Raw genomic sequence first — 11,868 nt, 5'->3', positions numbered from 1 at the left:
GACTGATTTTCCCATTAGCAGGAAAGAATCAGCAACAGAGGAAGTGATGAGAAGACAGTCACTGGCATCAAAGATGAATGACCTTCAAATCATTAGCCTTCCTTCCCAGAACCTTTTATTGCACCAAACTCTTCTTATGGAATTTTTCATCTCCATGTTTCTAAGTGTGTAGATAAGCGGGTTGAGCATGGGGACAATCATTGTGTAGAAGAGTGTGAACACTTTATCTTCTGGTAATGTTGTGGCGGGTCTAATGTAAACAAAGATGACAGGTATGAAAAAGAGGATCACGACTGTGATGTGGGAACTACAGGTGGAAAGTGCTTTATGGCGGCTTTCTGCAGAATATGTGCGCACGTTATACAAAATCAAAATGTAGGAGGCCATCAAAACCACAAAGATCCCCAGTCCCATCAAGCCAGAATTGGCAATGACAAAAAGGCCAATTTTGTGTGTATCAGTGCAGGCTAGTTTCAACAGAGGATATACATCGCAGAAATAGTGATCTATTTCATTAGGGCCACAGAAAGGCAAAACAATTGCAAGAAGAAATAGACCCAGAGAATGAAGAAGTCCCCCTGTACCTGATGCTATGAGAATTGAGTGACGTCTTTGCCTGTTCATGATGATGGCGTAGTGGAGAGGTTTGCAGATGGCCACATAGCGGTCATAGGCCATTCCTGTGAGGATGAAGACCTCAATCCCCCCAAAGAAATGTGTGGTGAAAAGCTGTGTCATGCAGTTTTTATAGGAAATGACCTTTTTCTCCAGCAGTAAGTCAGTCATGAGTTTGGGTGTCACAGTGGAGGTGTAGAAGAGATCTGAGAGTGCAAGGCAGTTAAGGAAGAAGTACATGGGCTGGGTGATTAGCTGACTGCATGAAACAGAAATCACGATGATCAAGTTCCCCAACCAAATAGCCAGGTAACAGAATAAGAAAAATACAAAGCAGAGGATCCGGACTTTCTTGTCCGTAGAAAGTCCCAAAAGAATAAATTCAGTAACATTATTTCTATCTTCCATGATCTGATGGTCAAGAAAGCTATCTGAAATGATGAAAGCAATGAAACTAATCATTGATGAGAAAATGGAAACCTAATATCTACTTAAAATGGCACCAATGCCTTTTAAAGACAAGTTATTTTGAGACCCACTGAAATCATTTTTGTTTAATGCAACTCTTTTGAATATCTAGTACTAATATTCTTCTAAGAGCTAAGAATACAGTGATAAATTAGACAAAGTTTCAGTTTTTATATAATTTAAATTATCTTGTGAGGAAGCAAGGAATTATATTTGTCAAGAATAAAAAAAAAGAGATAATAGTATTAAGTAGGGTGACATATAATGTGCCAATTTAGGATGCAAAATAGAGGCAACTACAGAATTTGCTTGATTAAGTGGTTTCTAATGAAATCACAAAATTGGTGTAGGGTGTGTGGGTGGGCTTTACAGGGCTTGGTGCAGAGTCAATGTTAAATAAATATCAATTAAATAAAAAAACTGAAAAGTGAACAATGTGCTATAATTTTGAAGGAATAGTACAAGAAATAATCAATCATCCTTTAGTCAGGTAATTTATGATAAAATTGAAGAACAAATCATTTTTATGAGTGGACTCATAATCCTTTTTGACTTTTAAGAAGAAATAATTCCTTCATGTGAAATACTCCATGAAACTTCCATATTTCTTAAACTTAATTTGTAGCATCTCTAAGTTAATATATCTATAACTCTGCTTTTCCTATTTGTCTATATTTCTCTTGCAAGATTATATCGTCTTTCAAAATAAATTAACATTCAGAAGTTATTTGAGTTATGTTTTGTCAGACTGTAATTATAGTTGCCTAGTTTGGAAATAATATATTGAGAAATGGGTTCCTCTAGTTCCAAAATAGTTCCCCCAAACACAATACAATAAACAAGATGTAGCACTTCTTCCCTTAATTTCTTAGAGAATTCACCCACACAATCTGCATGACTATATAAAAGAATCTCTTCAGTTCTCTAAAATAGAAGCTGTTATACCTGTATTCAGGTAATCATCTGGTAATTACACTATATAAGTAGGCAAAATAGCTAGTTTTTTCCTCCCATTCTGTTGCTTAATTGTTCATTCCCTAGGATCCCAGGCTCCCATTCATGAAATAAAGCAATTGGATAATCTCTGAAGATCTCCCCAGATTCCAATATTGTGTGATTTCTGATTCTCCATTAATTTGAGGAAGACATCTATTTACCTCTCTCCTGCCTTCCCTTCTCTGCTTGATACATTGAGACTATGAAAAGTAACAAATACAGTGGCAATTTCATTACAATTCCTGTGCCTCAGTTTACTTCTTTATAAAAATCAAGGTAAAGATAATATCTCTTTATATGGTGATTTTTTTGAATAATTAGTTTCTAAATGTGAAAGTTCTTAAAGCAGTATCTGGAGGGTACTATATATTTAATAATTATTGGCCATCATCAACAATTACTAAGGGCTTCCCTGGTGGCTCCGATGGTAAATGTCTGCTTGCCATGAAGGAGACCAGGGTTCAATCCCTGGGTTGGGAGGATCTCCTGGAGAAGGGAATGGCTGTACACCTCAATAAATATTTTTGCCTGGTGAATTCTACGGACAGAGGAGCCTGGTAGGCTACAGTCCTTGGGGTCACAAAGAGTCAGATACAACTGAGCAAATAACACACACATGATTACTAACTATAAGATCAAGGCCCAGAGAAAATGTAAGTACACCATCTTAGGAATTGTATCTTGTACTATCCTTCCCTGAACAAGATAGGAAATATTATAAATATTAATATCAGAAACTTCAGAGACAGAGTCGTACTTAGCACACAGCTCTGATACTCAAATGCAAGAGTTTTCACCTCCTTAAATACTTTTTCCTTCTTCCTTGAAATAAGCATGCAGTGCCTAATTTACAGGATTACTGTGGAATGTAAATAAGCTTACATATACAGAACTTGATGCTCAAAAACATGCTAGTTCCCCCTCCTTCCTCTTGGAAGCCCATAGTGTTATAAATTTAGAAGGTCCTCACACAATTCGAGTGGTAGTAGATTCTAGTAATTAAGGTTATGAGTTCTGGATCTACATAGAATGAGATACTGGCTCCAAAATTGACTTGGAGCATAATCACAGATAAAATATATAAGCTCAGCTTCTTCACCTATAAAATGAATAATGCTGTAATTAACTCTGAGATCTGCTGTAAAGATGTGACAGGGTCACTTATATAACAGCTTAGGACAGAAACTGGTATATATTAAGATAAAACATTTAGTAAATATTCATTGTCATTGACATCATATATGTCATATCAATGGATATATTGTATTATTCTTACTATACGTTTTGAATAGCTTATTTAAAATATGCAGTATTGTAACACGGGATAAATATGGGTAAGACATAGCAGAGTTTCCCTGGCGTAAGCCATCTGCTCTTTCTTACCTGAAGGCTGGGGTTGCTCACTTTGGGGAAACATCCTATCATTAAGCAAAATCTTTCTCTTTGGTCTGGGTTGAGTTGACTTCCCCACATTTCTGAAGATAAATGTACTGCTTATTTCAGCCAGTTAATATTTTTGTTTGTCTTTCTTTTGAATTAATTAACCTTATCCAAATTAGACAGATGTTTATGTTCTCTTTGATAATTTTTCTTCATCTCAACTAAACTTAGGAAAAAGAAACCTACCACTTAAATACTATCCATTCAAGTAGCTTGTTTGAAAACTTCATCATACATGTTTGCTTCTGCATAACCTTAGAAGCATACTGGTGTTTTGATTTTATTATTATTTTTTTAATATATCTTCTGTTCCTTTGCTGCAATACTGTCCACTAATCTGCTGGGCCAGTGCATTCTTCTTCATATTAAACACTTTTCCATAATGGAATCCAAAGAGCTAACAATATGATTAAATCTGTGAAATATGGAAAGACAAGTAAATCTGTAATATTTTGATAGCTGCTGAGAGACACGGCACTGATAACCTTAAGAGCTTGTGTGCAAACCGCCACTCACGACAGCTGAAGCCAGGTTTGCCCAAATAGTGAAAATAGCATTTTAAAGTTTCTGGAGTTTTTCAGAGGTTAGTTAGAAGGCTTAGACCATAAATACAACCAGAATGATTCAAATATTCATTTTAAGGAAAGTCACTATTATACTTAGGAACTGGGTTTAACTTACCAGCTGCTTAACTCATCAGACAGATTTCTTATAAGATGAGGCTTCACACCTAAGATAAAGTCAGAATATTAAAAATTATCATTTCCATGCAGTAATCCATCTCTAATTGCATAAAATCTTACAAGAGAACTCGAGAGTTCCACTGTTACAGATATGTTTGGTAAATTGAACTAATTTTGAGATTTTTTTTTTAGCATGCAGTTTTTCCATTTCTAAAAAAAATAAATGTGTCTCTGTGATATTTTACCTTTTTCTCTATAGAAAAGTTACACACATACATATATACATGATATATTCTGATTGATGTTAAATTGGCATTTAAGGAAAATTCTGACAAAATGTGTAATATGGAAAAGGTCTCAATATCTCTGAAGATATAGAAATTTCCCATCACTATACTTCGCCAAAGATATAAATCATAGCTTCAGTTTCTCAATTTCTACCTAATAAATATGCCAAAGTTCTTAATTACATTTCCCTATTGCATCAACATCCAAACCACTGAGATCAGACATGGACATGGAGACTATGAGGAAATGGAGTATATAGTGACTATGGACATGGAGTATATAAAGCTCATTTGTCAGGACAGGGCAGAATCAGCTGAGACTGAAGTGAGCTGCCATGGGAAATACTGAGAACCCTATAGCTAGAATTAAAGGTTCAGAGAGTAGACCCAGGATTTAAGACTTAATTTTTCCTGGGGAGGATAAAAAAAGCTTGTTAGGGCATTATAATTTCTGGCTGATGCCTGGAAAAGACTCCTATGCTTTACCCCTATGCTTTTTTTTGCGTAGGGGAAACTTACATGCCCCCATGGGCTCTCTTGCAGATGCGCAATTTACCAATTTATCTTTGTAAGGCAAACTCCTTTCTGAAAAGATACGCTTTTTTTCTGATTGAATTTTCCATATGTATATTGCAGAAAATATATATTAAAAAGAACTGTAACAAAAATAAAATTGTCTCATAGATTTATTCATATAAAAATATTTACTATCTCCTAATTCTAAAAGGTCTGACTTGGACAAAACTTACTATGGAGAATGCATTTGTTGTTGTTTAGTCGCTAACTTATGTCCCACTCTTTTGCAAATCCACAGAATGTACCTTGCCAGACTCCTCTGTCCATGGAATTTTCCAGCAAGAATATTGGAGTGGGTTTCTGTTTCCTTCTCCAGGGGAACTTCTTGACCCTGGGATCAAACTCACATCTCCTGCACTGGCAGGTGGGTTCTTTACCATAGACCACCAGGGAAGCCCTAGAGAATGTATTTAGTGGTGAACAAAACAGCCTTTGCCTCAGTGAGGCTGGAGACGAAGGAAAGAGACAGGCAATGAAACAAACAAGAAAATAAGCAAGTGTATAATTACAAATAGTATATTTTAAATAAATGAATAGGAAGTTGTGGGTCATTTCTTTTCAATCTATAGAAGTTTTAGTCAAATGTAAATCTAGGACATTTTTATGTTATACAGATATTTATTCCTTAGTTGCCTCTTGAATTTTACTTTATGTAATTCTATAAGACAATTGTATTTTCTCATCCATTTATTACCTGAAAATGTAATATTTATATTTGTTGAAGAGTTGAAATCATACGACTGAATTAATCCTTTAAGAAATTTACTTAATCTTTATTGTTTGTCTGAAAGCTTCTAAGATCTTTTGATGTACCATTGAATTTTTTTAAACAGTCAGTGGGTATCTGTGAATGGATCTATTTCTATAGTTTCTTTAAAGTTTACCATTTGTCAAAGGATACATTTTAAAAGAGAATATAATTGAATTTTTATGCAAATGATGAATGGACATTTCAAAGATTCTATTGAATTTATTACTAATATTTAATGTAGAAACCAGTAAGATGTTACCATCAATTCAGGCAACAGTTCACTACATATTTATCATCAGTAAGGGGTGCTAAAGTGAATTTATAAGTTGATGCAAAATAGTCAAATATCCAACGGGCTATCATTAATTGCATTTCACCTGACACAATTTGAATTTCTATGTCCAGGCATTGTTGATGTTGATATTATTTTGTGTGAATCAGCTTTTCTATTTTGAGTTGTAAAATGTCTTAGCCAAAAATAATGAAAGGTAGATAATAACCTGAATGCAAGAACTAGTAGGGTCACTCATTAAATTACAAAGAATCTCACTATGCTTTCTTGATATTATATGTGCTATTAATGATCCATCTGAAGAGAGAAATATGGCTTATGCTCTTGAGAACCTAAGAAGGGAGGAGGTTACAATGTAAAAGTGAAGGAGTTAAATCATAATTCCCTGCTAATGATTGATATTGACAATGCAGTGTTTGCTTGTTTATCTTATTAAACTATAGTTTATTTACAATGTTGTGTTGGTTTCAGGCATATAGTCATGTGTTCAGTTCATATATATGTGTGGTCATATGTATGTATATTTTCCATCTCAGATTACTTTTCATTATAGGTTATTACAAGATATTGAGTATAGTCACCTGTGCTATACAATAGATCATTGTTGTTTATCTATTTTATATTTGGTAGTCTCTATCTGTTAATCCCCAATTGCCAATTTATCCCTCCCCTCCCCTTTTTCTTTTGGTAACCATAAGTTTGTTTTCTGTGTCTGTGAGTCTTTTTCTGTTTTGTAATTAAGTCTATCTGTGTAATTTTTTTTTTTTTTTTTTTTTTAGAATCCACATATAAGTGATTGCATGTATTTGTTTTTCTCTGTCTGACTTATTTTACTTAGATTTCTTGGTCCATCCATGTTGCTGCAGACTCCAAGTTTTTTAATAATCCTCATTCACAACTTTTATTCCAAGAATAAAAATAAAACAGAAATATTTGTGTTAATTTTTGAAGTTTTATTTTTCAATAATACAAGTCTGGTTGGTTGGAGGATAGGACTTCTGAAGCAGGGGGAAACTTTGAGGGTTGGCTGGTCTTCTTATTAAAGACCCTGGTTATTTCACACCAGAAGTGATCTTTCACTTTCCCGCTCTGTTATGTTCTCTGACATGTATACTGTGCATGCCCTATCCAGGAGTTCTCAGATAGCTGTCAAGAATTAGGTTTAAAACAACAATAAGCAAATATGTTAGGATCTTTTTATAAGAATTTCTAGCACATACTATTTTTAGGTTTATTTGTTGGGCATTTTAAACTGAGTGATAGAACTATGCTATTTTTCTTTTTTATATTATGAACCCATTTTAAGAATCCTCAACATTGACAACTCATTTTTATCTAACATGGCTCTCTCTACAACTTGAAAACAAATTCTCATGCAAGTACATCATATCCACAAAGTTTTTTAAAGACTTTTGAGATTCTACCCATTCCTAATCAGTTATCTAGTGGCCTATCTTGTTCCTAGTCATTTCTGACATTGGGCAAAGGAGCTCCAGGATGACTTTCAGTTCCTACTGGAAAAACTGCCATTAACTTGAACAGTGCCAAAGATGTGCCCATTGACTTTAAGTGATATTCTCCACTTGCCCACTCTAAGAAAAAAACAATTTCCCCAGTAATAGGTGCCCACTGCACGCTGCGCTGTGCTCAGACACTCAGTCGTGTCCTGCTCTTTGGGACCCCTGGACTGCAGCCTGCCGGGTACCTCTCTCCATGGGGGAAAAATACTGGAATAGATTGTCATGCGCGCCTCCAAGGGATCTTCCCAACACAGGGATTAAACACAGACCCCCCACATTGCAGGCGGATTCTTTATTGTCTGAGCCACCAGGGAAGCCTATTAATAAAAGCATGATATTAACATGAGCCCCGTTCTCACACCCTCACTGCTCCCAAGGAAAGCTATTATCAGAACGGTTACATTTCTGATGCATAACAGGAGATTGGGCAATAAAACAGTTCATCCGTGTTCAGCACTGACTGGGTGACCAAGCAGTGTTTCAGTCCGGCATATATCCTCACAAGACTGTGTGTTGGGCTATTGTTATCACTTGACGGATGATCTGTTGAGCATATGTCCCAGTCCTCATGGTTAGTAAGCAATTCTGGGTCTAGAACACAAGCCCATAACAAATATAGACTATCAGCTGCTAGAATTAGCCAGAGTTGCAGTTCACATTTACACGGACAGAGTTGGGAGAGACAGTTCCTTTGAACAAAAGAAAAGAGATTGATGTGGGGCTTAGGTAAGAGTACTGGTGTTGGACATGTGAGAAGTGCCAGATTGCCACTGGCTATAAAATTATCAGAGTAGAAAGCTATATTTTTAAGAAATATAGTTGCAGGTCCAAAATTTGGTCTTTTAGAATATTCTTTAAATGATGCAAGTAAATGATGGAATTATCTTCTAAATCATTGCTACCCGGAATTGTCTGTATTGAATAAAGTCACATACAAAGAATGGGCTCTAAGAGTTCTCAGTGTGGATTTGTATTACATGATGCCTTTGATATCTAAATTGATATTTAGATATGCTCAATATCTAAATTGATTACACAGTCAAAAAAGATCAGAGGGGAAGAGGAGATATAAATAAGAAACAAGAAAACTAGAAAAGAGCACATCAGAGAATCTGGATAAATCCAGGGAGTTGCAAGCTTTTGCTCGTACTTAAACCTATATATTGCTAAAACAAAATGAAACAAAAAAGCATATAAGGCAAGCATTATACATTTTAAAGTCTTCATTGTAGAAAATTCTTATATTCAACAAGTTCAGCGGTGGAAATCAGAGGCATCTTTTAGTTCATTTCCTCTCTTACTGCAATATGGTACCAGAGTTCTTTATGGCATTCTTCATCTCCAAGTTTCTCAGCGTGTAGATTAGAGGATTAAGCATAGGAGCAATGATGGTATAAAAAAGAGCGAACACTTTGTCTTCTGGTAAAGTAGTTGCTGGTCGAATGTAAATGAAGAACAAAGGAGCGAAAAAGAGGACCACCACAGTGATGTGGGAACTGCAGGTGGAGAGAGCTTTGCGGTGATTCTCTACAGAGTAGGACCTGACCGTGTATAAAATCACAGCGTAAGATATCAACAAGACCACGAAAGTCACCAGGCCCATCAGGCCCGAATTGGCGACGACAAGGAGACCGATTCTGGTGGTGTCAGTGCAGGCCAGTTTCAGCAGAGGATACACATCGCAGAAGTAATGATCTATTTCGTTGGGGCCACAGTAGGGTAAAAAGATGGCCAGGAGAAACTGACCAAAGGAATGCAGGAACCCCCCAGCGCAGCAAGCAGTGATCACGGCAACGCACTTCTGTCTGGTCATGATCAGAGTGTAGCGCAGAGGCTTGCAGATGGCCACATAGCGGTCATAGGCCATCCCCGTGAGGAGGAAGACCTCGATGCCCCCAAAGAAGTGCATGGTGAAGAGCTGGGTCATGCAGCCGTTGTAGGAAATGGTCTTCTTTGCTGCCAGCGAGTCAGTGATCAACTTGGGGATCACAGTGGAGGTGTAACAAAGGTCTGAGAGGGAGAGAAAGCTCAGAAAGAAATACATGGGCTGCTTCATAAGTTGACTGGAGGTGATAGAGATCGTGACAAGTAGGTTTCCAATCAGAATTGCAGTGTAACAAAGTAAGAACAGTAAAAAACAGAGAATTTCAATTTCCTTTTTCTGAGAAAGTCCTAGGAGAATAAATTCTGTAATGTTATTCCTATTTTCCATGACTCAGAGCAGTTTGTAGCTACCTGAAATTGAAGTTATCAATCTTTATAAATACGTAAATACAATGATGTATATTATTCCTTGTCATGGGCATTTTATAATGGAAAGCGTTCAAAACTTGAAGAAAAAGATTTGATTTTTATTTTGAAAGGCTTTTGTTGCATTCTCTTTGTCTCTTTCTGGAAAATGTTAATTCCTGAGAAGCAAATTTGATACCTGATTTAAAAACTAACACTGTAGAATGTAGCAAGCATGTTTACGCAACCATTCTATTAGCATGTATTAACAAACATAACTGGATATTATGCCCTGGTAGAATTCAAGAAATGGTACTGTAGAAAAAAAGCAGTCATCCATTTCCTATTTTCACCATTTGTTATTGAGAAAATAGACATAGAAACGAAACTTTGACAGAAAATACAAACACACTTATATGTGGATAATGTTATATGTGAAAAATTTCCTTACATCTATCCTAGGTGATAAATAGAAAAAAAAAAAAAATCAACCAATTTGGAATCATGAGGTATATATACGTGGCCAAATTCAGTTTTATATATCTATTGTGCCTAATTTACAGATATGATTAATTTATAAGTGTGCCTAATTTACAGATAGAATATGATATTTTATACTCAAAAAGATAACAAGCAAAGTATAGTTACCTCTATTTTTTCAAAGGGTATCATCTCAAACTTTAAAAATATTTGTTTTAGACATTCAGTAAGGCAAAGAATGCTCAAACTACCGCACAATTGCACTCATCTCACACGCCAGTGAAATAATACTTAAAATTCTCCAAGCCAGGCTTCAGCAATACGTGAACCATGAACTTCCAGATGTTCAAGCTGGTTTTAGAAAAGGCAGAGGAATCAGAAATCAAATTGTCAACATCCGCTGGGTCATCGGAAAAGCAAGAGAGTTCCAGAAAAACATCTGTTTCTGCTTTATTGACTATGCCAAAGCCTTTGACTGTGTGGATCACAATAAACTCTGGAAAATTCTGAAAGAGATGGGAATACCAGACCAGCTGGCCTGCCTCTTGAGAAACCTGTGTACAGGTCAGGAAGCAACAGTTAGAACTGGACATGGAACAGCAGACTGGTTCCAAATAGGAAAAGGAGTACGTGAAGGCTGTATATGGTCACCCTGCTTATTTAACTTATATGCAGAGTACCGCATGAGAAACGCTGGGCTGGAGGAAGCACAAACTGGAATCAAGATTGCCGGGAGAAGTATCAATAACCTCAGATATGCAGATGACACCACCCTTATGGCAGGAAGTGAAGAGGAACTCAAGAGCCTCTTGATGAAAGTGAAAGAGGAGAGTGAAAAAGTTAGCTTAAAGCTCAACATTCAGGAAACTAAGATCATGGCATCCGGTTCCATCAGTTCATGGGAAATAGATGGGGAGACAGTGGAAACAGTGGCTGACTTTATTATTCTGGGCTCCAAAATCACTGCAGATGGTGATTGCAGCCATGAAGTTTAAAGATGCTTACTTCTTGGAAGGAAAGTTATGACCAACCTAGACAGCATATTAAAAAGCAGAGACATTACTTTGCCAACAAAGGTCCGTCTAGTCAAGGCTACGGCTTTTCCAGTAGTCATGTGTAGATGTGAGAGTTGGACTATAAAGAAAGCTGAGTGCCAAAGAATTGATGCTTTTGAACTGTGGTGTTGGAGAAGACCCTTAAGAGTCCATTGGACTGCAAAGAGATCCAACCAATCCATCCTAAAGGAGATCAGTCCTGGGTGTTCATTGGAAGGACTGATGCTGAAGCTGAAACTCCAATACTTTGGCCACCTGATGCAGAGAGCTGACTCATTTGAAGAGACCCTGATGCTGGGAAAGATTGAGGGCCGGAGGAGAAGGGGACGACAGAGGATGAGATGGTTGGATGGCATCACTGACTCAATGGACATGGGTTTGAGTAAACTCTGGGAGTTGGTGATAGACAGGGAGGCCTGGCGTGTTGCAATTCATGGGGTCTCAAAGAGTCAGACACGACCGAGTGACTGAACTGA

General features: G+C 36.7%; 2 protein-coding genes across 2 annotated transcripts; both read right to left on the bottom strand.

Moving 5' to 3' along the window:
- Positions 1-84: 84 nt before the first annotated feature.
- LOC136175433 (olfactory receptor 4P4-like) lies at positions 85-1,023 on the bottom strand. Its single transcript, XM_065945726.1, has one exon. The coding sequence runs from the start codon at positions 1,021-1,023 to the stop codon at positions 85-87; it is 939 nt and encodes a 312-aa protein (XP_065801798.1).
- A 7,902-nt stretch (positions 1,024-8,925) lies between these two features.
- LOC136175432 (olfactory receptor 4P4-like) lies at positions 8,926-9,840 on the bottom strand. The gene has a single exon (XM_065945725.1). The coding sequence runs from the start codon at positions 9,838-9,840 to the stop codon at positions 8,926-8,928; it is 915 nt and encodes a 304-aa protein (XP_065801797.1).
- Positions 9,841-11,868: the final 2,028 nt, after the last annotated feature.

This window comes from Muntiacus reevesi, chromosome 9 (genome assembly GCF_963930625.1).
Source record: "Muntiacus reevesi chromosome 9, mMunRee1.1, whole genome shotgun sequence".
Lineage (NCBI taxonomy): Eukaryota > Metazoa > Chordata > Mammalia > Artiodactyla > Cervidae > Muntiacus > Muntiacus reevesi.
The sequence above is the reverse complement of the archived record's forward strand: the minus strand, read 5'-3'. Positions and strand labels throughout refer to the sequence as shown.

What these genes read in the sequence shown, in the direction of transcription:
- LOC136175432 (XM_065945725.1), bottom strand. Translation starts at nt 9,840, where the DNA reads ATGGAAAATAGGAATAACATTACAGAATTTATTCTCCTAGGACTTTCT.
- LOC136175433 (XM_065945726.1), bottom strand. Translation starts at nt 1,023, where the DNA reads ATGGAAGATAGAAATAATGTTACTGAATTTATTCTTTTGGGACTTTCT.